The sequence below is a fragment of the Microtus pennsylvanicus genome, chromosome 6 (genome assembly GCF_037038515.1).
Source record: "Microtus pennsylvanicus isolate mMicPen1 chromosome 6, mMicPen1.hap1, whole genome shotgun sequence".
Classification (NCBI taxonomy): Eukaryota; Metazoa; Chordata; class Mammalia; order Rodentia; family Cricetidae; genus Microtus; species Microtus pennsylvanicus.
This window is the reverse complement of record NC_134584.1, coordinates 46,778,813-46,804,632: the sequence shown is the minus strand read 5'-3', so window position 1 is coordinate 46,804,632 and position 25,820 is coordinate 46,778,813. Positions and strand designations below refer to the sequence as shown.

Genomic DNA, 25,820 nt, shown 5'->3' with positions numbered 1-25,820 from the left:
TGTCTAAGTCACAAACTAAAAGTTCACAGGGAGATGTGAAGCCGTACATTCATGCTGTCATCAGAACATCTACTAACTTCCGAGGAAGGAGTCATCCATGAAGAATCTGGATGTGGGTGAACCAAGTGAGAGCACATGGCACACAGCTGCCTTTGTGCGACTCGAGCCTTTTCCCTCCGAAAGTGGGGAAATAACGTAGCGATCACCTAAGAGAGAGAACCACGAGGAGGCAGCAGTGCTGGGCTGGCACACTCAGAAGGTTTAGGCAGCTTCAGGTTTTGCTTCTCTTTTGTGACTGTGGCTGGTGTTTGTTACACAGCTCAAACTGGTCACAAACTCACTATGTAATCCTTGCTGGCTTTGAACCTGCGATCTTTCTGCCTGAGTTCCAGAGCACTGAGAATATAGGTGTATGGCATCCCACCCTGCTCCATTTTTCTTTTTAGCCTGCCCAATGTACCTGTCTTGAGTCCAGGTTGTTCTGACCAAGCATATCTTTGGCTTCCTCCTAGTAATTCTATCTTAATGTCAGTTATGAGAATAAAATACCTATGCTGCTCCCCAACACATCCTCTACCACCCCAGGAGAATAAGTAGCTCATGCTATTCTTGCTTCCAAAATCAAACTTTGAGGTATCTAGTGATCATCCGAGCAAGGCAGAGGTCCTGGTCCTGATGCTTCCAATCACTTCCCATGTTTCCACTCACAGCCCTCTGAATCTAAGCTACAAAACATTTCCTTATGGCCACTGGTCTACTTCCTCTTGCTTCCATCCCATTTCTTCAGTTTTGATCCTTAAAGGATTGAATTATACATAAAGCTATAGAAATACTAAAAAAAAAATATCAAAGAATAAACAGAAATAATGTATGGAAAAATAAAATACTAGCCAGGAGGTGGTGGTGCATGCCTTTAATCCCATCACCCAGCATTCAGCACTCAGGAGGAACAGGCAAGAAGAACTCTGAGTTAGAGGGCAGGCCAGTCCGATCTGCAGAGTGAGCTCCAGGACAGCCACGGCTACACAGAGAAACCCTGTCTTAAACCCTGGCCCCCCAAAAGAAAAAGAAATAAAAGTAAAATGATACAATATGACCCTTGGTTTTTCCATATACTTTTAAACATAAAAATTAAAATTTTCCCACCCTGCTAGTGACACACTTAATAAAACTGCTATTGTCTCCATTTTACTTTAGTTTTGATTTTTTCAAAATAGGGTTTCACTATGTAGTGTTGGCTTTTCTGAAACTCACAATGTAGACCAAGCTGGCCTTGACCTCACAGAGATCTGCCTGCCTCTGTCTACTGAGTGCTGGGATAAAGGCATGCACCACTATGCCAGGCTTGTCTCCATATTATGAATGAAGACATAGGTGGGTTTGAAAAAGCCAAATCACGTTTCTTTTCTCTTTTTTGATGGGGTATATGGGATTGAACCTAGTTCTATATATTTTAATACAGTGTCCTGTTCTAACACCAGAGTTCCCCTGACAGGGTCTGTTTCTCTACAGTGGTATGTACTTCAAATATTTAGAAAAGACTAATGCTGTTTGTTTACAGACAATTTCTGGTCAGAGTATTTGAAATTGTCTGACTGTATACATCCCTTTCACTTTTAAGTAAAGCTTTATTGTGATTCTGATGTTCCCTTAAAATAAATATCTCCTAATAGTTCAAAACTCATTACTGATTTTTAACGTACAACTAACAAAGCCATCAGCATGAGTGAGATCTGGTGAGAAGTATTACTCTTTCATTCTGCAGAAGTTCAAAAGGCCAGGGCTTACAGAGAATGCAAACAGGAACAGGAACAGATACTGGCGATGCCTCTCCTGATTGCTATCGTCCAAATTACCTGGCAGTGTAAACACAAGAAAACACGGTGAAACTCAAGTTCCTAATGATGACACAGTGCACAGTCAACTGGGGCACCCACATGCCTGAGAACTGGAAGTTCCTGTACACACATTTAAATATTACTGTGACAAGCTCCATGAGCTTCTCTGGTCATTCAATCTCCAGGCTGTCAAGGTGCAGAACCCAAACAATGAGGTGTCATATCGTAAATGTGTCATGTCTAGTGCACATGTATGGAAAATTCAGAAGCATTAATGAACACAGAATGAATCTCATTCAACTGCCTCCAATCGAGCTCAGTACAAAGGGTCTCGAAACTTACAAGCAGCAAATCCCTAGATCTATGTGTACAAAAGGAGAAAAGCAGTGGTCACTGGTTCTAAGCATGAATATCTGAGTACTCTGTAATTCTAAAATGCTGCGTGTCGTCTGACATGGTAAGAATATACAAACATCTCATATCTCATAATTTCATGAAGAGATGACCAAGCAAAGGACAGTATCAACACTGCTCATCAAAAGGACAATTCTGTGCATGAATGGTTAGCAGAGAGAAGCTGTAAGAGAGAAGTACTAGGCATGGAGGGATGACATATTGGTTAAGAGCACTGGATTTCTTTCCAGAGGACCCAGGTTGAATTTCTAGGTCCCATGTGGCAGCTCACAATCTTCTATAAGTCGAGTTCCAGGGGATCCAACACCCTCTTCTGGCCTCCTTAGGCACCAGGCACACAAGTGGTAGACAGACATACACGCAGGCAAAATAACTATACTTACAAAATACTAGAGTAGATAAAAAAAATAAAATAGATAACAAATTGCACAGGCAATATGAGTCAGGTGAACTTCAGTTATGCATCAGTTTTCAAATGTCACAGAACATCAAGAAAGTATTTTTTCAATGCCTCAAAGGATCAAAAGTAATGCCAAATAATATGAAAAACACAGAGTTGTGGAAACCTGTATGAAGAACACGGGGTAAGCATAGACCCTGAGGTGGTATGAGGACTATGCCTCAAGAGTCTGCATCAGAAACAATGAACCCTCACTGGAAGACCTCTGTTATTTTAATAAACGGGATTAAGACGATGGATGACTTTTTACAAAATTGCCAGGCATAGTCCACACTGAGCAGCAAACTGCTGCCTTAGGGCTCCACACTGCAGTTTATCATCCCTTGGGTGGTATGGGGTGTGTGTGTGGAGGGGGGCGGTCCTGTGAGTTTTTGGAATTTCATCTTACAATTATCAGAACGCGAGTCTAAGGACATTTTTCTGGAGAAGTACTCAGCTCAAAATAAATAAACAAGACTGGAGAGATGGTTTGGTGGTTAAAAGCACCGATTGCTCTTCCAAAGGAGCAGGGTTTGATTTTCACAACTGTCTACAATTCCAGTCCCAGGGGATCTGATGGCCTCTTTTGGCCTCCATGGACACTGTATGCACATGGTTTATATACGTGTACACAGGCAAAACATCCACACACATAAAAAAGTTAAAATGAATGAATGAATAAAAGACCAACCACTCTAAGGGCAGAGCCTTGCTTGTCTGCAGTCAGATGCACACCTAGAACTTGGCCACCTAACAACCCATAATACTGAAGCTAAGGAAGTTACTTTTACTTTGCTAATTTAATCATACAAGTATTTTTAGAAAAATGGAAAGCAGAACTATCATAGTTTAGGAGAGTGTAAGGGCACAGAAAGGATAACGATAAAAGCTCAATACTGACAAATACCTGTGGGGTTCCAGTGTTGGCAGAACAGCCTCTAAAATCATGTAAGAACTCTGAGATTATTCTGAAAGGTTTCTGTTCTTTGGGCTGCATTTGGACTTACACATCTGGACAGACTTCTGTTGTATTTCCCTGTGTTTATTTACAGTACCAAATACTCTCTCTTTCTCCGTGTGTGTGTGTGTGTGTGTGTGTGTGTGTGTGTGTGTGTGTGTGTGCTGGGAATTGAACCCAAGGTCATGAGCGTGTAAGGAAATGCGCCTTCTGTGAACTCAGGGTAATCCTCTTCCTTCAGCCCCCTGCATGCTGTGATAACAAGTCTGACTACCACATGTGCCCCTAGGCCTTTTTGTTTGTTTGTTTGTTTTAAGGAACAGACCAGAATAAACAGATAATATGTTGAAAGAACTAGTTTTAAATAATTTATTTTATCTATTATTGTTGAATATGTATGTGTGATGTGTGACCATGTGTGTGGCTGAGAAAAAAAAAGGATCAATGAATGTATACAGAGATTCCAAATTTAGAAAACTGTCTTTCAATTTCTTCTATCAGTATTATTTAAAACATTGGGTTAAGTGAGCCTCAGGATAAACATGGTTTTTGGTTGTGACTGTAATGCATGCTTGCCTCACATGATAATGAAGCCCTGGATTTAACCAACAGCCCTGAACAAACAAACAAACAAAAAAGAGGAACAAACCATAAAAAAATCCACACACCCCTAGCACCTGAAACTGCAGCAGGAGGGTTATAAATTCAAGGCCATGTGGGTTATGGATTATCAGATTTTTTTTTTTGCCTCAAGACAAAACAAAACAAAATGAAAAAGAAAACCAGCAACAACAACAATAAAAAAAAAAGCAAAAACAAAAATCACTTTTGTGGTCAGGGGAGACAGGCAGCCGAGCTGGTACAGAACCAGCTGGATAAGCACGAGGACTTTAGCTCAAAGCCCAGAATCTACTTCAGGAACAGCTGTGGTGGCGTCTGCTGCAGGTGGATCCAGCCTGCCTGACCTAACCAGTGAGCCCTAGGTCTCAGTGTGAGACCTTGTCTTCCAAAAACAAGGGACAGCTCCTAAGAACATTACACGCTGACCTCTGACCTCCACACATGAACACACACACACACACACCACACAATGCAACAATCACTTTTCATTTCAATCTATTGCACATATCTTTCTCCTAGAAAAAAGTGTCTACACAGTCATTTATAGTTTGCGAGGATAGGCTCCCAAGTAGCCCAAGGTGGCCTTGACCTTGCAATGTAGGCAAGGCTGATCGTGGGCTCCTGATCTGCCTCTTTCCCACGGGCTGGGTTACAATTAGCATGTCACCACACCCGGCTCTGCAAGGCTGTATTACTTGTGATTTTAATTTGAGGCTTGAAAAGGGAGGCATCCCCCAATAGTAGCAGAAAAGGAACAAAGGTTCGAGGTGGCTAGAAGCCACTGTTCTTCCACAAGATCTTCCATCAGTGGACTAACCTTCAAGTGAAATACAGCGTGAGAGGACGTGATAAAGACAACTGTGTGCCTGCAGGCTTACCAACTGTTCAGAGTGTGAAAAAATCAGGCAACGAGAGAAACCTGTCAGCAATCAGAATGGAAGCAACAACTGCAAGCGACTGGTGGGCCTGCCGTGAAAACCGCTTACCTGTGCACAAACCTGATGCATGACATGACCGAACTCATGGAAGAAAGTCCGCACCTCATCGTGTCTCAGGAGAGACGGCCTGCCTGCGACGGGCTGTGAGAAGTTGACCACCAGGGCGGCCACAGACATCATCCGGCTGCCATCAGGGAGAAGGCAGCCTGGCTGGAGACCAAAGCAGGCTGCATGGTTGTATTTTCCTTCCCTGGGAGACAGAAACGAAGAAGAGTGATGTGGACACTCTTCTTTAGCACAAACATGCCCCTTCCAGGCATTAAGTCATACACCAGAACACATGTATATATGTTTGGTTCACCTTTTAGAAGACAGGCCGCTTTGCCCTATGGGAGAAGTAAAATTAAACAGTGACCCAACCTTCTAGGTTTTGTCAGTCTTAGCTTTTTCTTTAAATCTGTATATGTTTTTTTTTTCCTGTATCAGTGTTTCTGTTGGCCCCTGTATCCCTCCCCCACCGATGCTTTTCAAAGAAAGGAGATAATTTTGGCAACTATTTGGATGCATAACATTGGGCAAGGGACTTCTCCTGTCTTGACAGTTTCAGCTTTTCTGAACCCAGAGAACTGCTGTGGAAGGCAGTCAACAAGCCCACAGCAGCACAGGTACCTCCAAGGAGAGGGGAGAGGAAGGACCCCACAACCCCCACAACCTAAGTCAGGGCAGACACTGGACAGCACAGTAAGAGGGAATTTCAGCAAACTGTTAAATGCCAGTGCTGGAGTAGTCCCAGTGTTGGATGCCCTGGGACTGGAGGTATTGATGGCTGTGAGCAGTCAAGTGGGAGGGAATTGAGCCTAGGTCCTCTGTAAGAGCAGCTAGTGCTCCTAACTGCTGAACATCTCTCCACCCCATGCTTTTTCTTTGTAAAAATAAAAATGAGGCTGGGCTTGTTGGCACAGTCTTTAAACCCAGCACCCAGGAGGCAAAGGCATGCGGATCTCTGTGAGTTTCAGAACAGCCTGGTTTACATAGCTAGTATCAGGACAGAGAAACCCTGTCTTGAAACAACCCCCAAACAAAACAAAACAAACAAACAAAAAACCAAAACTCAATTTAGTTCATTTAAAAATTACTTTTATTCTAAGAGTATGGCCTTTCATGTTATGTTTCTAAAGTGATAGAGATTAAAAGTCATAAGATTTTGTTTGAGAATCTCAGTGTTTGATAAATAAAAATAAAATGTGATTAAAAAAGAAAAACATGCCGGGCAGTGGTGGCTCACGCCTTTAATCCCAGCACTCAGGAGGCAGAGGCAGGTGATCTTTGTGAGTTCGAGTCCAGCCTGGACTACAAGAGCTAGTTCCAGGGCAGGCTCCAAAGCTACAGAGAAACCCCATCTCAAAAAACAAAACAAAACAAGCAAACAAACAAAACTCAAAAAAAAAAAAGAAAGAAAAAACCCACAAGTCTTTAAAGAATGTACTCTCAAATTTGTTCCTAAGTCAGACAGATAAGTAAGAGTAGAGCGTGAATTAATAATAAAAATCCAGAGTCACTGAAAACTAGGCTTCTGTCTCCTCCCTAGTGCTGGGATTAAAGGTGTGTGCCACCACTGCCTGGCCTAGATGGCTGACTAAGTGTCTAGCTCCGCACTCTGATCTTTATGTGCTAGATCACAAACATAATATAACCACATATGAGGTAGGTCATTATCCTTACAAAAGGTTACTCTGTGCTCTCCCTAAGTTTCTGGTAGCAATGGCCACATCTCTGAATATCAAACAAAGCAAATGTATGGCTGAAACACAAGGATGGGAGGACTCTGTCCTTCGGATGTGAGTTTTGAGACAGGCATAGGACACTGCAATGTTGAAAGATTTCTTGCTTGAAATCTTTGTGTGTGTGTACACGTTTACATGCATAGCTCCTGTGTGAGGCCAGATAACTCTCAGGAGTCAGTCTTTTCCTGCCACCTTGCGGGACCCTGGGGTCAAATTCAGGCTGTCAGGCTGCAGTATAAGCACTTTTACCCACTAATCTATCTTGTTGGCCCAAAGGATTACCCTCTTGGGTATTCGAATAAAACTGTATCTAGCACTTGTGTATGTGTGCATGTTGTATGTGCATGTGTGTATATATGTGCAGGTGTATGTGCATGCTCCAGATGTGTGTGGAGGTCAGAGGGCAGCTTGTAACAGTCAGCTTCTCCTTCTACTATGGCTTCTGGGAATAATCTCATGTTGTCAGCCTTGTGGGCAGCCGCCTTTACCCACTGCACCATCACTGGCCCTCCTGATGCTTTCTCTAAGAGCCTCGGGATAACCTAAGTGCTGAAGGACACCTGTGCAGCCAGATGGACCACAACTCAGCCTCCTCCTGAGCATCCAGTGTTGCTTTTATTGCTTAATGAATAAAGAAACTGCTTTGGCCTAGTTGATAGGGTGGAACTTAGGTAGGTGGGGAAAACAGAACTGAATGCTGGAAGGAAGAAGGGAGAGTCAGAGACGCCATGAATCCTCCACCTGAGATGGATGCTGGTTAGAATCTTGCTGGTAAGCCACAGTCACATGGCGATACACAGATTAATAGACATGGGTTAAATTAAGATGTAAGAATTAGCCAATAAGAAACTAGAGCTAATGGGCCAAGCAGTGTTTTAATGAATACAATTTCTGTGTGATTATTTTGGGTGTAAGCTAGCCGGGCGTTCCAGGACAAACAAAGGGACCCTCTCCTTACAACAATCCAGGGTTATTGAGTTACTCGCCCACACTTTGTTGAAACAGGAGTCCCATAATTCTCCTTAGTCTATTTAGTAAAATGGGTTAGTTATTGCAAAAAGTTGGGTTTGTATTAGAAAGTAGTCTAAAGAGAAAAAGACCTGAATCTTCTGTGTCTGATGAAACATGTGGAGTTTATAGTTACACACTTCAAACAATATTTGAAATTTTATTCCTGATTAAATGGTTGGAAATGTGTATATATAATGCTTAGTGCATAAACAGTCCTGTTAAGGGTCCTGAAGAATGAACATTTCAAGGAGGGCGTGTCGGTCAAGTGTTCGGACTCCTTAGATTAACACAAGGGTTTTGTTATTTCTACTACCCTGTGCTGCTCTCAGAAAGACTGAGGACTTGAGAGGACTGGCAGATTACCTAGCTAATAAACACTCTGGGGGAAATTTCAAATTAAGTAAATGCAGTAGGTGATGATGGTGGTGGTAGTTAATGCCTTTAAAAAACATATTATCTGGCCTGGGGAGGTGGTTCAGATATCCTCTCTGGCCTGGCATATTCGCGCGAGCATGCGCACCACACACACTAATTTGTTTTCCTTTGTTCTTGAAAGAACCTCTCTACATGCTGCGCAGTCTTCTTCCAAATGCTATGAATGTAGTCATCTACTTTGATCTTTACAAATCCACCAAACTGGTGCTACAAGTATTCTCATCTTTCAGGAAAAACTGAGCAACGTGTCCCGTAAGAGATGAAAGCAGACATTTTGGACTAAGCAGCACATACAGGGACGATGTGAGGGTAGAGGCGGGTCATGTCTAACAGTCAGTCAGTACCTTGGATAAAGGTCCAGGTAGAACTGTCCCAGCACTTCTCCAGTAGCTTTATCCTTCACAGTGTAAAGTGAAACGCTCTTATTCCAAACGTGAGCATCTGCCACTTGCTCAAATGAAAGTCCCAACAGCTCCTGATAGATGCTCAGCAAGCCTTCTGTGACCACCTCGATGGGGAAGTACTCCTTGAGGAACTCCTGGTCCACCGAGTACCGGAGCTCCTCTGTCTGCGTCATGTAGTAATGGAGATCCCATGCATTGATCTTGCCATCGAATTCAAAACCTCGCTCTTCACATTCCTTTCTCTTCAAGTTCAGAATGAACTCCCGTTCTGCCTCACCCAAGGGTTTTAATTTCTGGCTTAAATCATCTGTGGGGAAATGGCAGAGTTAGTGATGCATCCTTGGGAGGAAGCGCATTGACAAGGACTGTCAGTTTTGTGCATGGTCAGTCAGAGGAAAGAGATTGGCTGGGGCAGAGCACTCTCTCCCGGGTGATCTCCCCGGTGACTCTTTCCCCCTTGTCTTTCACACAACAAAAACCCAATCATGGTTTCCTTCCAACGTCAACAATGGCAAAGCTTACCTTAAGAACTCTGACCCAGGAATATTTTTAATTAATTAATTAATTAAATTTTATTGTAACCTTCACAAATTTGTGGTCATCCTTGCACAGGGGACATGCTAATCTCTGTTATCATTCCAATTTTAGTATATATGCTGCTGAAGCGAGCACCTGACCTAGGAATATTACAGTTCAACACAAAGCAATGGTAAACTAAGTCTGTGTGTGCCTATTCCTCAGCAAGCTATGTTCCTAAAACAACTCCTGGGAACTGCAGCCAACACCATCTAGAAGCTGCTCTGCACATTTGACAGTGGTTTGGCCTCCTTCCCCAAGCTCAGTCTGGGATTTACGGAGGAGGAGGATCTGGAGGTAGCAGCTCTAGATTTCACAATTTAATACTGAATTCCAATTCTGATCATCTGATTTAAAAGTGACTGAATAAGCTGTTCTGTACTTCTTTTCACTGTTTGTTAACTATGTAAAGATAAAGTCGTGCTTGGGTCTGTATTGGACATGGGTGTGAGATGGTGGCAGCTGCCCGAGAATGCTGTGAAGAGAGGGAGCTGAGCCATCCTCCTGGACAACACATCTCCCGGCAGTTACCCATTCACATCTCTGTCCTTCCCCCAAGTGGAGACTCTGGGGAAAGGACCTCTTCTTATCCTGCCTGTGTTTCTACCTTTAGCATGAGGCCTTCTACTCCTAGCCCAAGGTAGTTATTCCTTATGTCTCAGAAACGCACAAACGAATCACAGGGTATCACTGATGGGGCCCTGTTTACAGGTTATGGTTCCAGCATAAACACAAGTAAACCATGAAATGACTACTGAGGAAAAACAGCGGAGTAAAATTTGGGCTAAAAGATAATTTCTTAGCCCATTTTTTATCATTCTAGTTTTATTCTTTAGCTTATTGAGATAGGGTCTCACACCATGGCTCTCTGACTGGCCACTTGCTACGTAACTCAAGTTGGCCTCAAATTCATGGCATCCTCCTGCCTCAGCCTCCTGACTACTTGAATTATGGGTGTTTACCACCATGCCCAGTTTTCATTTCTTTTTAATCATTTCCCACTTAAAAACAGAAGGAAATACTTTCGACATTTTCTTGAAGAATAAAGTAATTTTAGTAGCATCTTAAAGTCTGTTCGGTGTGGTAGCATATGCTTATCTCCAGTACTCAGGAGGTAGAGGCGCACATTTATGCATTCTATGCATGCATATGTGCTCACATGCATGTGGGCATGTGTGTGGAAGCCCAGAATTGAGTCTACACTTTATTGAAGCAGGCTCTCTCAACTGAACCTAGCCTGCTTGCCCTCCAGATGCCCTGCCTCTGCCTACTGAATGTGGGGATTATAGGTGGCCACCATGCTGGCCTGGCTTCCACATGGGTTGGAGGGATTCTGTTCCAGTCCTCACTCTTATGTAGCAGGCACTGTACTCACTGAGCCATCTCCCTGGACCAGAAACCTTAGTTGTTACTATTTCTGCTTTGAGACAGGGTCTCACTATGTAGCTGAGGCTAGCCTAGAACTTATGACGTAGACGAAGCTGGCCCTGAACTCAGAGATCTGTCTGCATGCTGGGATTAAAGGCTGTGCCACCAGACCTAGGTAACCTAACTTTTAAAAAAAGTAAGAAAAAAGACTCAAAATGAGAGTGACAACAGCACTTAGGAGACACTTTTGATGAGCTCCATACATTAGAAAGTGGGCTTTGGTGGGCAGTGCCAGTTTTTGTTTATATATGCTGTTTTATTTTATACCATAGCTTCAGTTTATTTCATTCACCTATCAGTAGCCACAGTACGGTTTCACAGACCTACTGGCAGTGAATAAAGGCCGTGAGCTAACCGTCTGTTTGTCCACACCCACCATGAGTAAAACAGAGTCACGTACCAACAAGATATGAGGTAGACAACCCCAGCAGCCTCAAGAACTGTGAGTTCATCTAAGGTAAGAGCAGATCAATACCCTTCTCCTGAAACCAGGATGGGCTCAAAGGCAGCTGAGGTGCCTAGCTGAGTCGACGTTAAGGGATATTAAGCAGTAGATGTCATAGAGCAAAAAAAAACCCAAAAAACACACAACTGACCCTAAATAAATAAAGGACTGACCTAGAAAGGCTGCTACATGGCTCGTGCTCTTTGCAGTGTTCAGTTCAAGGACAAAGTCAGCATGGGTGTTGTAGCCGAGAAGTCTGGCCACTTGTGCTCGCAATGGGAGGAGCTGCTGCAGAATTGCAGTGTTTTCCTAGGAACAAGGACAACAAAAACAGAAGAAGGCCATCAACTGAATGCACGGCACTAGAACAGGCATGCACTAGTGAGGCTGGGGGACCGTGAGATCACTTCAGACCCTCAACTACGGCTTCCATTTCAGCATTAGGATAATTTCAAAATGTGGTATGGTATTCCTGAAATAATTTATAAAATTTATACTTTGGAGAGAGCTGTACATTCTTCCTAAACTCTGAGGTGCTGTAAACTCGGGGTAAAAATATGCTTCATGCACTATTGTGATTTCTTACTTATTTTCTTCAATTATACAAGTGTACCGAATACTCATTACAACTTTCTGATGTGTTTGTGGAAAATTATACACAGCATAAAACTCACCATTTTCACTTCACACCAATTTGTTTTGCTACTCTGTATCCACACATGGAAAATAATGTCCTGATAAAGATGGAGAGAAACTGGTCCCCTTGTGTACTGCTGACAAGAATGTAAAGTGGTCCAATGGCTCTACAAATACGGGAGTCTTCAAAAGATGCACAGGTGGGCTGGGACTAGAGCGGAATGGGCAGAGTGCTGCCTCACACTCACGAAACCTGGGCCTTGATGCCCAGGACCACGTGAACCAGGCATGGTGGCACATGCCCGGAATGGCGGCCATGGGAGGTGGAGGCTGGAAGCTCAGGAATTCAAGATTCTCACTGGCTATGTACAGAGTTTAGGCCAGTCAGGGCTAGGTGACAGGCAGTCTCAACAAAACCAAACAAAATACCCCAAAACGACACAACTCCCCCCAAACCAAAATTAAAACTCCTACAGAATCATCATATAATCTTGACTATACTCTGGGCAAATATTTAAAGAACTGAGAGCAGATACACACTAGACATCTACAGAACCTGTGTTCATGGACACACACTAGAGATCTACAGATACCCGTGTTCACAGACACACACTAGAGATCTACAGATACCTGTGTTCACAGACACACACTAGACATCTACAGATACCTGTGTTCACGGACACACACTAGAGATCTACAGAACCTGTGTTCACAGACACACACTAGAGATCTACAGATACCTGTGTTCACAGACACACACTAGACATCTACAGATACCTGTGTTCACGGACACACACTAGAGATCTACAGAACCTGTGTTCACAGACACACACTAGAGATCTACAGAACCTGTGTTCATGGACACACACAGAGATCTACAGAACCTGTGTTCATGGACACACACTAAAGATCTACAGAACCTGTGTTCACAGACACACACTAGACATCTATAGAACCTGTGTTCACGGACACACACTAGATATCTACATAATCTGTGCTCACGGACACACACAGAGATCTACAGAACCCGTGTTCACAGACACACACTACAGATCTACAGATACCCGTGTTCACAGACACACACTAGAGATCTACAGAACCCGTGTTCACAGACATACACTACAGATCTACAGATACCTGTGTTCACGGACACACACTAGATATCTACAGATACCTGTGTTCATGGACACACACTACAGATCTACAGATACCTGTGTTCACGGACACACACTACAGATCTACAGATACCTGTGTTCACGGACACACACTACAGATCTACAGAACCTGTGTTCACGGACACACTACAGATCTACAGATACCTGTGCTCACGGACACACACTAGAGATCTACAGAACCTGTGTTCAAAACAGCATTATTCAATAGTAAAACCTGGGAAACAACTCAAGTGCCTAGTGACAGAACAAGGGGTCAAGAAAATGTGGTATATGCATACATTAACATGTAATTCACACTTAAAAGGGAGGGCATTCTGACATGCTTTGACATGGTAAACCTTAATGACGTGATGCTAAGTAAGTGCAAGTCATGAGAAACATGAGTTTCCTGCGGCCATCAAGTTTACAGACATGGAAAGGACAGGGGATGAGGAGTTAGTGTGTTATGAGTGCAGTTCCAGTTACAGAGCAAGGAAATGTCCTGTGGATGGGTATTGTGATGGTTCCAGAACAACGTGCATACACTTAATTCCACTTGCTGCTGTCTGAAGGCTCCCCTAAAATATGCTGAAAACTAATTTGTTTACCTTGGTCCTAAGAGATGGGATCTTTTAGCACTAACCTCATGAACTGATCAGAGGCTCACAGGAGAACAAGAAGAAACCAGCTTAGGTTTTTTGCCTTGTGCCCTTGATTAAAAAAGGGTCTTTCCTTCTTCTCTCTGAGCACACAGCATCTTGAATTTCCTGTCTCCAAAATCATGAAAAATAAATCTCTATTGTTTCTAAGTTATCCAGCCTATAGTATTTTGTTTAAATAGATTGACATACCATGGTATTTTATATTTAAAATGGACTTTCCTCAACATAGTTTCTATTGGGTATCTGTATACTTAAGAATACCACATCACACAGATACACACACACACGCACACACACACGCACACACACACACACACACACACACACACACACTACTTCTTTTTGAGACGAGGTCTTATTATGTGGCCCTGGCAGGTCTAGAATTCACTATGTATCCTCTTTGTGGTGTAGTTACTTGCTGAGGAGGGAGAGACGCTTCATCAGCTCTGGACATCACATGCAGAAATGAACACAACTTCTTGTTTGTTTTTATCTGCTCTATTTTCACCACAACACTCCAGCCTGTGGCACACCAAGCAAACTGACAACGAAGCCATGAAAAGGCTAAAAGTCTTATAGGTATGTGGAATTAGTGAAGGCAATGCTCATGCAAACAGGGGTATCAGCAAATGAGGTGACTTTGATGTCGGTAAACGAAGTACGTCTTTTCCTTGATATCTTCAATTAGGATCAAAATAAAAACATTTATGGTACCTGTCTGCACCTCGTATGAAAAGCCATTTCCATCTTCCTTCTTGTTTCAGGGACACAACACTTCTTCATGACAGGAAAATAGTGGGGATACTTTAGGGTGACTTTGTACTTGTCGTCACCGGCTTTTTCTAAACTGTCGATGAAGTCATCAGGAAGAGCACCTGCGAAAAGCCATTTTCTCATGAATAAACTTCCCACACATTCTGGCTCGCAGAGCATGGGCACAGTGCTTTTAGGCAGCTGCAGGGATCTGCTGTGGTGGTAACTGAAATCCAAGTTAGAGGACAACTGTACGGTCTTATTTGGACTGTCCTGGAATGGGGGAGGCACTGATGGGCCAGGTGGCTCAGGAAACGACAATTTGAAACAAAAATGTTTCAGGGCACCTGTGCAGATGGTATTTTAACAGGCAAAATTAAGCCAAAAAACAAAAGACCCCAGAATAAGAGACTAGTTTACAGTGTTGGAGACATGGAGACACAGAAAAACTGTCAAAGTTTGAAGGCTATTAAACAAACACCAGTGTAAGTTACTAAGAAAGATTAACCATGTGGGTGCTGGAAATCAGATCTGGGCCCTCAGTAAGAATAGCCAGTGCTTTTAACTGCAGACCATGCCTCCAGCCCCAATACTAGACAACTTTTAAAAGAATTCTTTGGATTTTAATTTAGGTTGGAATCTGCAAGGTGATATAATCTAATGTAGCAAAACAACAAAATTTTACCAAGTTCAGCCTTGGAAAATACAAGGAAAGTATCATCCTCATTGAGGTTTTTGTTGAAGTCAATGCATAACTCACTCATTCTTTTCTTCATTGCCTTGATTTCCTGAAAGGAAGATAGACAGACGGAGCATTAACAATAAAAAGAACCTTTCATTTTCATTGCTACCGACTAACATGTTTCAGTGATGCATGAAGTCTGTGCACTACTGCCCAAGCACACTTTGCTCAACACTATCTTAGAACACACCCGCTGCCTCCCCAGTCTCCCCGCTTCCCTGTTGTACAGCAGCCACACAGTTCAAGCAGGCCTGAGAGTGAACATTCTAGGACTGTGTCCTCTAGCCAATTGGGTCACTGCACCATCTTCCTGCAGCAGTGACTGATTCCAATAGCCCACGTCTGTAAAAGTACTGGGTATGAGATCCAAGGAGATGATAGAGAACCACAAGAGAAAATATAAGATAATCTCATTCTTTTGACAATACTGTGTAATGAAATCTACTTAACACAAAGTAGTTCTCAAAATGGGACTTTGGCAAAGGATATATGTGGGGCACTGAGACCCAGAGACAGTGCCATATGTGTGTCTGGAATGACAGGGTTTCGATTTGGTCATCTACCTCTAAAACCTGCCAACTTATTTAGTTGCTTAAATGGGCCTCTGCTGCAGCCAATCATAGCTTAACTACTACAATTTTGATATCCCAAGAGAACAGAGGGTTGACCAGGAAGTCAAAAGGGCAATGAGGGACACCAGCCACTGAAACAGAATGACCAGGAAACAAAGAGGTCACTCAGGTGGCAGAAAGATGCTGACATCTCCACGGCACCTTCAGTGCTATCCTCCAGGATGACATCAGTCACCAAATAAAACTTGGTTTGGATATCTGTCAGACTTATTTCCAGTTCTGCAGTCCACAGGAATGATCTGGAAATAAACCATGGGTTGTATTTCCTGTCCAAGAAGAATGAGGTTAATTGAGCAGCTGGATTTATCACAGAACCTGGAAGTCTTGATTTGACTCCCACAAGAAAATGCTTGAGCAGTGCTTTTCATCTCCTTCGTGGAAGGGTGTGTATTAATCACAGGGTGTCCTATCCTGAACGCTGGCTTTCAAACTCCAGTGCCCTATCTCTGTGGATCAAGAGAGGGAGAATACAGCCAGCTACTGAAATCGGGAATTTTCTTTTTAAGAACGTAAACATAACAAAGGAAAAAAGCCTGATATACATTAAATAAACAAACCACGGAGAGAATTAAAGAACGGTAAGGTTGCCAGGCATGGGGGCATGCATCTGTAATCCCAGCACTCTAAAGGCAGAGGCAGGTAGATCTGAGTCTGAGGCCAGTCTGGTCTACATAGCAAATTCCGGGTCAAAAAAGGCTACACAGTGAGATCCTATTTTTTGAAAAGGTGTGTGTGTTGGGGGGAAGACAATTAAGTTATAAGCTGTTCGACTACTAATGAGGTTAGCAGGAGTTTTGAGGAGAAGCAGGGGCTGAGGAGATGGCTCAGTGGTTAAGAGTGTTTGCTGCTCACCCAGAGGAACTTTGTTCAGTTCCCAACACCCACATTGTGCAGCCAACAACCACTCCTGTAATTGCAGCTCCACGGCACAGAAACTCTTTTCTGGCCCCTGTGGGTATCAGCACATACACATATACACCCACAGACATACACATAATTAAAAAAATAAATATAATAAAAGAAAAGAACCTAATATCAAATATATTACAAATGGATTTTCATCATGAGCTATTCTATTAAAACTCATCTCTATTTGTTGGTTCTGTTGCATTTTTTTTCCTCAAATAAGAAAATAATAGGGGTAGAAGGAGATAAAAGGGAATATGTGTGTGAAAGAATAATCAAAATACATCTTACACATATGTAAATTGTCAAAGAACAACATTTATTAATAATAAATGAAAAGAAACATAAACTTACATTCCGTACTTGTTCTGAAAGATGGAGTCCATTCCTCTTTCCCATTTTAATTGACTTTTCCAAGTATCGCCTGGCTTCAGGCTTTATCTTCTCCAAATCACAGTTTTCCTGAAATCAACCATCACGTCAGTCATTTCTGTTCTAATAGCACAAGACCAAACAATCAACTCCCAGGCAAAGCCAACGTACTGCATTCATCGTCTCTGCTGAGCCATGAAACATAGGTGATTATGGGGCAGGCCCTCCTGAAGACCCAGTTTCTTTATGCTTTGGTGAGCTTCCGCTAATTTAAAACAGAAATATTGGCCAAGTCAAAAGCTAAGCAGAACAGCCTTGCCCTGCCTCAGAACAAAGAGTCCGAGGCCCTGGAAAGTAAATGCTAATAGATGTATTTGCTAGTCTCATTCTGAGCAGTCTTTATACTCAATGCACCTTTTTACAACACATTTCTTATTGCCTATCATCTGGATTTAATTTTCTCTCATTTGTTAACCTGGTTCCACTTGAGATGCAGGAAGAGAAATAATGGGGTGAATTCTGCACAAATGCAGGGGAGGACTCTTTTGCCAAGATAGCAAACAAGGACAGCTGGATAAAACCCTAGCAAAAGGCTCCACTACTTCAAAAACACCTTCCTGTCCTTGGCAAGGGAGATCACGGGACTCCAGCAGGCTGCAAATGAATGAGTATCTGGGGAAAATGAGTCAGGATCCCACAAAAACAGAAGGGAAGCTGCTCACCTCTAACTCTGAAGGCCCTGGAGGAGGCTGAAAAACTTCCCCAGTCAAGACAATATAAATCCAAAATATCCAAAGCAAGTCATGGGATATGTGGGGTGTATCTAAGGTGGCTGGTCAGCTCATGGTCCCTGGGAGGAAATGTGGCTCCGGACAGACTCAGCAGGTACAAAGAACTCACTTTGGCTGGGCGACAATGAGAGCCGTCTGTTACCGGAGCTTACAGACCTCTTGTCAGTTGGACATTTTCTAAATGAAAGACCAGGGCCATCCATCTCCGAGTGTGCCAAATTTCCTACTGATTAGATGCTGAAATGAATGGTGTTTAGTTTTAGCACTGGCATCTGAGACAACTGGTGACAGGTAGGGAAACAGCTGCATTTCTGCTCAGCACCACTCAGAACAGAACCAGGATTTCACCGCGCCTATCAATGAAGAATCGGTACCACAGGGCCAAAGCACTCAAAGCATTACTCAACGTTTCCTGAGTGTATTCTCAGGAGAGGGTGAGGAGAGTTAAACTCCCTTTCCCCTATAATCTCCCTTGTGTCTCCGCGAAATTGTGAGCTTGTGGGCATGGCTGGAGTTGGAACTCTCCTGAGCTGGTTTTGGCACCCACTGGGATCCTAGCAGCAGGTGCCTGCAATGGGAAGAAACCCAGAATGTCTGGGGAGACATTGTGGCTATGGACTGGCTCCCGCAGGGACAGTGAGCAGTTCAAATCACAACGTTCCTGCGGATGTCGTTAGTGGGCTCATCAGGGCTGGTTTCGGCAGCGCTGGGAAGTCTGCTGTCCTGAAGTGTGAGCATGGCAATAGGAGTCTCTAGACGGCATGACACTGGAAGCCATAAGGCGGGGTGGGGGTGAAAGAGTATCCAGGCCATACCATGTGTAGTATGGTGAGCAGGCTGGCAAGAGCTGGGTATACTGTTAAGGACCCTTTGAGATCTACAGCAGAGAGCCCACCCTTGAGCTGAGACATTAGGTTCTAAGCTTGGAACAACAGCTAATAGCATGGTCTCATCAGCTGCTGTGAGTGGCATTCACGGCCACTCCAAGGCTGTACTGGATTCCTGTGTGTTCTCATGGCAGGCCTGCACGTCTGTATCTGCAGGGAGGCACTCGAGCATACGTGTAGCACTCACAGACGACAGGAAAGTGAACACCACACACTCTCAGAATGAGCAATAAAAGTGAAAACAAGTTGAAGTCTGTTCTGAGGAAAACAAGCCTCGAGTTGGGTCTAATCAAACCATCACAGTTAGCATACTGAGATACTTAACTCACAACCAAAATGATACTGAACAAAAATCTGGCTTAAATAACCAGACCCCCTTACCACGCAGACTGCGAGGTCTCAGGAAGTTTCCACGGGCCTGTGGGAAGACTGAGGCCCTTCTGTTTTTTTGTTTTTTTTCAAGACAAGGTTTCTTAGCTTTGGTGCCTGTCCTGGAACTAGCTCTTGTAGACAAGGCTGCATTCGAACTCCCAGAGATCTGCCTGCCTCTGCCTCCCGAGTGCTGGGATTAAAGGCGTGCGCCGCCACCACCTGGCAGACTGAGGCCCTTCTAAAGTACACTTGCTTAAGACCACTGTTGTGCCCCAGCCACTCATGGTATTACTGCCTCTATAATCCTCAGCTGAACTCTCACAGGAGGACCTGCTGAATGGAAAGCTGCAATGAGATTCTCAACTCTCCTAATGCTGCGACCCTCAATACAGTTCCTCATGCTGTGGTGACCCAACCATAAAATTGTTTCATTGCGACTTCATAGCTGTGATTTTGCTACAGTTATAAATCATAATGTAAATATCTGATATACGACCCCCATGAAATGACTGTTTGACCCCAAAGGGGTCGCGACCCGTAGGCTGAGAACCACTGCTCTAGATTGCTCTGTAGACCTGTATCCCTTGGGCCACAGCAGCCTCATGGGGTTCCTCGGACAAAGCTTCTCTTCCTCAAGGCCACTAACACTTAATTTGCATGATCTAATGGTAGGCACTCTTACTTTTACCTGTCGGGGCAGGATTTATTTTTCCCTTCACCTCACAGATGTCTAAGATGAAAAATAGCAGAGAAAAATTCTTAAAATGCTTAGTTTACTGAGTTTTCCTTATTACTCTATCACCACCCTTAATTTATTATAATTATTATAATTCTTTAAAGCCTTATAATAAAAAGAAGGTTTTAAGACAGAGCCTTACTATGCAGCCCTGGATATCCTGGAACTTGCTATGTAGACCAGGCTGGCCTCGAAGTCACACAGACCTGCCTGCCTCTCCCCTCCCCTTCTACCCTCTTCCAAGGTCCCCATGCTCCCAATTTACTCAGGAGATCTTGTCTTTTATACTTCCCATGTAGATTAGATCTATGGATATCTCTCTCTTAGGGTCCTCATTGTTGTCTAGGTTCTCTGGGATTGTGATTTGTGGGCTAGTTTCCTTTGCTTTAAGTTTAAAAATCACTTATGAGTGAGTATATGTGATAATTGTCTTTCTGGGTCTGGGTTACCTCATTCAAGTGCTGGAATTAAAGGCCTGTGCCACCGTGCCTGCTTTGAGAAATGTTTTTGGAGATTTTTTTTTTTAATGTTAAAAGAAAAAATTATGCTGGGCAGTGGTGGCGCATGCCTGCAATCCCAACACTCAGGAGGCAGAGGAAGGCAGATCTCTGCAAAGTGAGTTCTAGGACAGCCAAAGTTAAATAGAGAAACCCTGTAGTAGCAGTAGTGTAGTAGTAGTAGTAGTAGTAGTAGTAGTAGTAGTAGTAGTAGTAGTAGTAGTAGAAGAAGAAGAAGAAGAAGAAGAAGAAGAAGAAGAAGAAGAAGAAGAAGAAGAAGAAGAATTATGAGGCTGAAGGAACTCTGAAGGTTGTTCTTCTGAATGCTATCTAAAAAAAAATGGATTCTAAACTGAATTTGCTACATTGAAGACATTAATATGTCCTGGGGCCAACTGCACATACTAAAATAGAGACAGAACTTGTTTGTTTCCTCCATGTGCAGTTTTATCCCCACCCCTCAGCAGTGGCAGTTACTGTATTAGGGAGAGACCTGAGGGAGACAAGCTCCAGGCTAATATATCTGACCTCAGGTGGAGGTCTGAACTCCGGAGCTGGAGGAATGCACAACAGCCTTCCTGATGACAACACGGCACCACAGCTGCGCCTCACGCTCCATCACACGATGCACATGAGGACACTGAGTACACACTACACGGGACATATTTCTTTGGAAGGAACTGTAATCAGAATATATCATGTGGTCCATTCAGCATACATTTGCTGGGTCCCTATTTCTCTCAGACTCCAGAGAAATAAACAGTTTCTGAGAGCTTTCAGTCATATTCAAAGCAAAACAATTTACTAACAGATAATGTTAATATTATGTACTATGTGGGGAGGGGAGGTTAGGTACTTAGACAAGAGAGGCCAAAAGCAAGCAAACAGACAAACAAAAAACTAAAGCAAGGGCACCAAGCCATGGTAGATGCTGTTGGTGCCTTAGAGCTGGGTTCCTGAGAACCTGACAAGGCCTGACAAGATTGTAAGCAGTGGACATATTGGCTATGAAAGGCTAGGCATACTTTAAAAATAGCTTAGGACAAGGGTGTGGAGAAGGCGTTGCAGGTGCCATGTTGGGCTGCGAAGGTGGCAAAACAAAACAACACAACTGGAGCAGCCCAAGAAGCAGGCCAAAGAGACAGGTGAGGAAGGCAAGGTTTTCAAGCAGAAACACACAGGAGCAGAAGATACTCCAGCAGCTGAGAGTCAAGGCCGTGGGGAAGGACGGCTACAGGCAGAATTAAGAAATCTAGCAGACATGGAGTCCTAGCACTGAGAGGAATGGGAACACATGCTCCCATTCCTAACCCGGAAGTGATCTCCAATTGAGAGCCACTCACAGAGGAAAAATCAGTTTTCTCCAAAGTAGTATCACTTGGTCTAAGGGCAGTCCCCATGCCCAGCAATAGATGGCCAACAAAATAGGAACACAATAGCATTTTTGGAGGTTCCATGTTTCATAATGCTTAGCCAAGGCCTGCTTTTCTTTCCTTCTTAAGCTTACATGTCCATTACATATATATTATAGTTTCCAGTCTTATGTTTTTATGAGATTTCTGTGTGTGTGAATATGTGTATCTTTGCATTTATATGTGCTTCTTGAGCTTTTTCTTTGGCTCTTTTTCTTCTGTTTGTTTTGTCTTTTTCTGGTTTAGTTTTATTTTAATACATATCTCTGAACATGGGTATGTACATATGAATGCAGGTGCCCAGGAAAGTCAGAGGTCAGAGAAGCATGTTCCCCTGGAGCTGCAGTTACACGTGGTTGGAAGTCACTTGACATGGGTGCTGGGAACGGAATTTGGTTCTCTGGAAGAGCAGTACTCTTAACTGCTAAGCCATCTCTCCTGCCTGTAGACTTACATACTTTAACATTTTTTTTAAAAAAAAAAGCATACTAGCTAAAGAAAGGGAATGTTTATAATGACTTTTGTACCTAGTTTTTTCTTAATGGCTTTAGGGTATTGGTTCTTTAATTTTACTTTGGTACTTATTCTCCAAACCTGTTTAAACTAGGAGAGACCAGGTCAAAAGTACCTATGCTTGATCTGGGCATGTAGGTCAAGTGATGCTACATGCTTAGCAAGTACAATCACTCAGCATTGCCTACTTAAACCCATTCATCATCACCGTAACATTTAAACTCTTTTAAGTCAGTAATTGGCTAAGATTAATTGGCAAACTCAAGCCTGAAGCTCTTAAAAGAGATACAAACAATATTACAATACAGCATTCTATTTCTATTTCACCAGACTTCCTCCTGTGTGTTGTTTTTATTACTTACTTAACAGACTACTGGAATAACACAGCTTATGGTACTTATCATGAACAAACTGTATATAGATGGAAAGATGTGTAAACTCTTGATTTATTACTAGTTTTTAGTGAACAATTGAGATGCCTTTGTTAGTACGGAGAAATGTCAAGACCTCAACCATTACTGCTTGTTGTGGAATATTCCATTACACTGTGTGAAGATATTTCACTGTGATTAGTTAAATAAAAAGCTAAATGTCCAATAGCTAGGCAGGGAGTTTGTGGGAAGAAGGGGAGAGCCGCCAGCTGGAGACCCAGAGGAAGCAGGAAAGCAGGACGGAGAGTATGTAGAGAGTAAGAGGCCTCAGGGGAGCACGCAGATCAATAGAAGTAGGTTAATGTAAGTTGTAAGAGCTAAAAACAAGCCCAAGCTACCGGCCAAACTATCATAACTAATAATAAGTCTCTGCATCGTGATCTGGGAGCTGGCTGGCAGGACAGAAAAATTCACCTACAACTGCTGACTTTTGATATTTGCTAACATTTTAACCAATAGGATATGGAAATTCTTGTTTTTCTCTTTTTTGGTGGTTGTTTTCTGTTTTTCTTTTGGTGTGATAAAGTATAAATTCACTATTCTAAAAACTTCAGCAATATTTGATATTTATAAATAAATAGAATTATATATCTATAAGTTGTCAAACTAAATCCTTTAATATGAAATAGGATGTTGACAACACTTGATACATATAAAACATAATAATGTGTATATATATATATATATATATATATATATATATATATATATATATATTGTGTGCTGGGTAGTTTTATATCAGCTTGACATAAGGGAACAGGAGGGAACTGAAAAAAATACCTATGTAAGATGGGGCTGTAGGCAAGCCTGTGGGGCATTTTCTTAACTAGTGATTGATGTGGAAGGGCCCAGCCCATGGTGGATGGGGCCACCCCTCCACTGGTGATCCCAGGTTCTTTAAGAAAACAGGCCGAGTAAGCCATGAGGAGTGATTCAGCAAGCAGCACCCTTCGATGGCTTATACATCAGCTCTGGTCTCCAGGTTCCTGCCTGGTTTGAATTCTTTTTTTTTTATTTTATTTTTTATTTTTATTATTTTGGTTTTTCGAGACAGGGTTTCTCTGTGGCTTTGGAGCCTGTCCTGGAACTAGCTCTGTAGACCAGGCTGGTCTCGAACTCACAGAGATCCGCCTGCCTCTGCCTCCTGAGTGCTGGGATTAAAGGCATGCGCCACCACCGCCCGGCCCTGGTTTGAATTCTTGTCTCGGCTTTTTTCAGTGGATTCTGATTCTTGTTATGTAACCCTTTCTTTAAGTTGCTTTTGGTCATGGTGTTTCATCACAGTAACCCTAAGACTTAGACACACACACACACATTTCTTTTCCTTCTTTTTTTTTTGAGAAAAGATCTCACCATGAAGCCCTGACTGGCCTGGAACCCAACACAGACCAGGTTGTTCTCAAACTTACAGAGCTCTGCCTGCCTTGCCTCCTAAGTTCTGGGATTAAACACATGTGGCGTCAAATCTAATAACACTTGCACGTACAGATGCTGGGCAACCTATACAAGAGACAGATGTCCTCAATCTGTGATAAAGCTTTTTCACCTTTACCACCTATGTAAACATGTGCTCATCTGCAAGCCCCACAAAATGACACGCTATATGCAACACTCAGCAATTTCTTTCTTTCAGCATTGCTAAGACTAAGTCCCTCTGTTCCACGGTTTCAGTGCTATAAATAAACACGCTGTTGCACTCTATTTGTTTTCTTGCTGATGGAAATCTGGGTTATGGCAGTGCTTCGCCATTATAATGCTGGTATGACATTCGCCCAATTTTGTCTTTCCACAAACGCACAAATTTGGCCTCTAGCTAAATCCTAGGTAGGATGGAGGAGGATATGCCAGGTCACCTGAAATTTAAGATCAATTTTAAGTTATTTCGTTTGTCTTCACAAGTTCATAAATTGCTCCTATTTGTAATGAATTTCATCCATACTAGCACTACATGAACAAACCCTCTGACTCACACCCACAATGACAGCAGACATCTTCTGGTCTCTTCATTTTTAGCAGTTTCATCAGTGAAAAATGGTAACTTACTGGGGTTCTCATCTACATCTCCCCGACTACTAAAGAGGTTGAGTGAGCTCTTTCATATGTTGTTACCATTTGTTCCAAGTCACCTGCTCATAATTTCCACTGGGATGCCTCAATGTCACTGACTGTAGTAGTGTGGTCCAACACTTAGCTTAGGATGCTCTGCTAGTAAAATGCCTTGTCGTTTTCTCTAGTTTTTGATGCCTTTTTGCTGTATAAACAAAAGTCCTTTGTTGTAATGTCGTCAATCTTAGTGGCCTTGTATTTCATTTAGCAGTTTTTGTGTCTTATTTAGAAATACATTCCTGCCCAGATATCCTAAGGAAGCCATCCTTTATTGAGTTCTAGAAGCTTTAAATTGTAGTTTAAGACCTTAGTAGGGGGTTGGAGGGATGGCTCAGCAGTTAAGAGCACTGGCTGCTCTTCCAGAGGTCCTGAGTTCAATTCCCAGCAACCACATGGTGGCTCACAACCATTTGTAATGACATCTAGAGCTCTCTTCTGGCCTGCAGATGTACATGCAGGCAGAACACTATACATAATAAATAAATCTTAAAAAAAAAAGACCTTAGAGGATGTGGAATTGTGTTTCAGTTCATTGGAAGAAGAGTTAATGTAGTTTTCCCCACATAACTAGCTCATGTTCCATCATCAATTACTGAGGCTTCTTTTCTGAATCTGCCACTGACTCTTAGTTTGATGAACATTTATTAGATGCTGATGTTGTACCAGGTCTGCCAGAGACACAGAACAGAATCCAGCATCTACCTGCTTTGTATAGTCTACATGGTGTCTGGCAAGCACTCATCAATGGCTTCTGTGGGTTTCTGACCTTCAGTTTTTCTACTTAGAATTAGGGCTGCCTCACAGGCCGGTGTCAGAGTTAAATTAGACAGCTCTTCATCTATACAGACGTAAAGTAGTATTTCTAACCACACATTAGGACACATTAGTTAACAACTTCCTTATTTGGAGGTTTGGAAACATGAGTGC

The 25,820-nt window shown here is 42.8% G+C and overlaps 1 protein-coding gene and 1 non-coding gene across 2 annotated transcripts in view; both read right to left on the bottom strand.

Moving 5' to 3' along the window:
* The window catches only part of Nln (neurolysin), an 89,228-nt gene that overhangs the window by 18,839 nt on the left and 44,569 nt on the right, over window positions 1–25,820 (bottom strand). Inside the window, exons 4-9 of the mRNA XM_075976159.1 lie at window positions 17,131–17,238; window positions 15,182–15,284; window positions 14,458–14,618; window positions 11,465–11,600; window positions 8,783–9,149; window positions 5,257–5,458 (exon numbers count right to left, since the gene is read on the bottom strand). Of these exons, the coding sequence (XP_075832274.1) occupies window positions 5,257–5,458; window positions 8,783–9,149; window positions 11,465–11,600; window positions 14,458–14,618; window positions 15,182–15,284; window positions 17,131–17,238 (1,077 nt within the window). The remainder of the gene's footprint in view (window positions 1–5,256; window positions 5,459–8,782; window positions 9,150–11,464; window positions 11,601–14,457; window positions 14,619–15,181; window positions 15,285–17,130; window positions 17,239–25,820) is intronic.
* LOC142853191 (U6 spliceosomal RNA) lies at window positions 9,411–9,514 on the bottom strand. Its single transcript, XR_012911117.1, has one exon. It is a non-coding gene; the product is annotated as a U6 spliceosomal RNA (small nuclear RNA).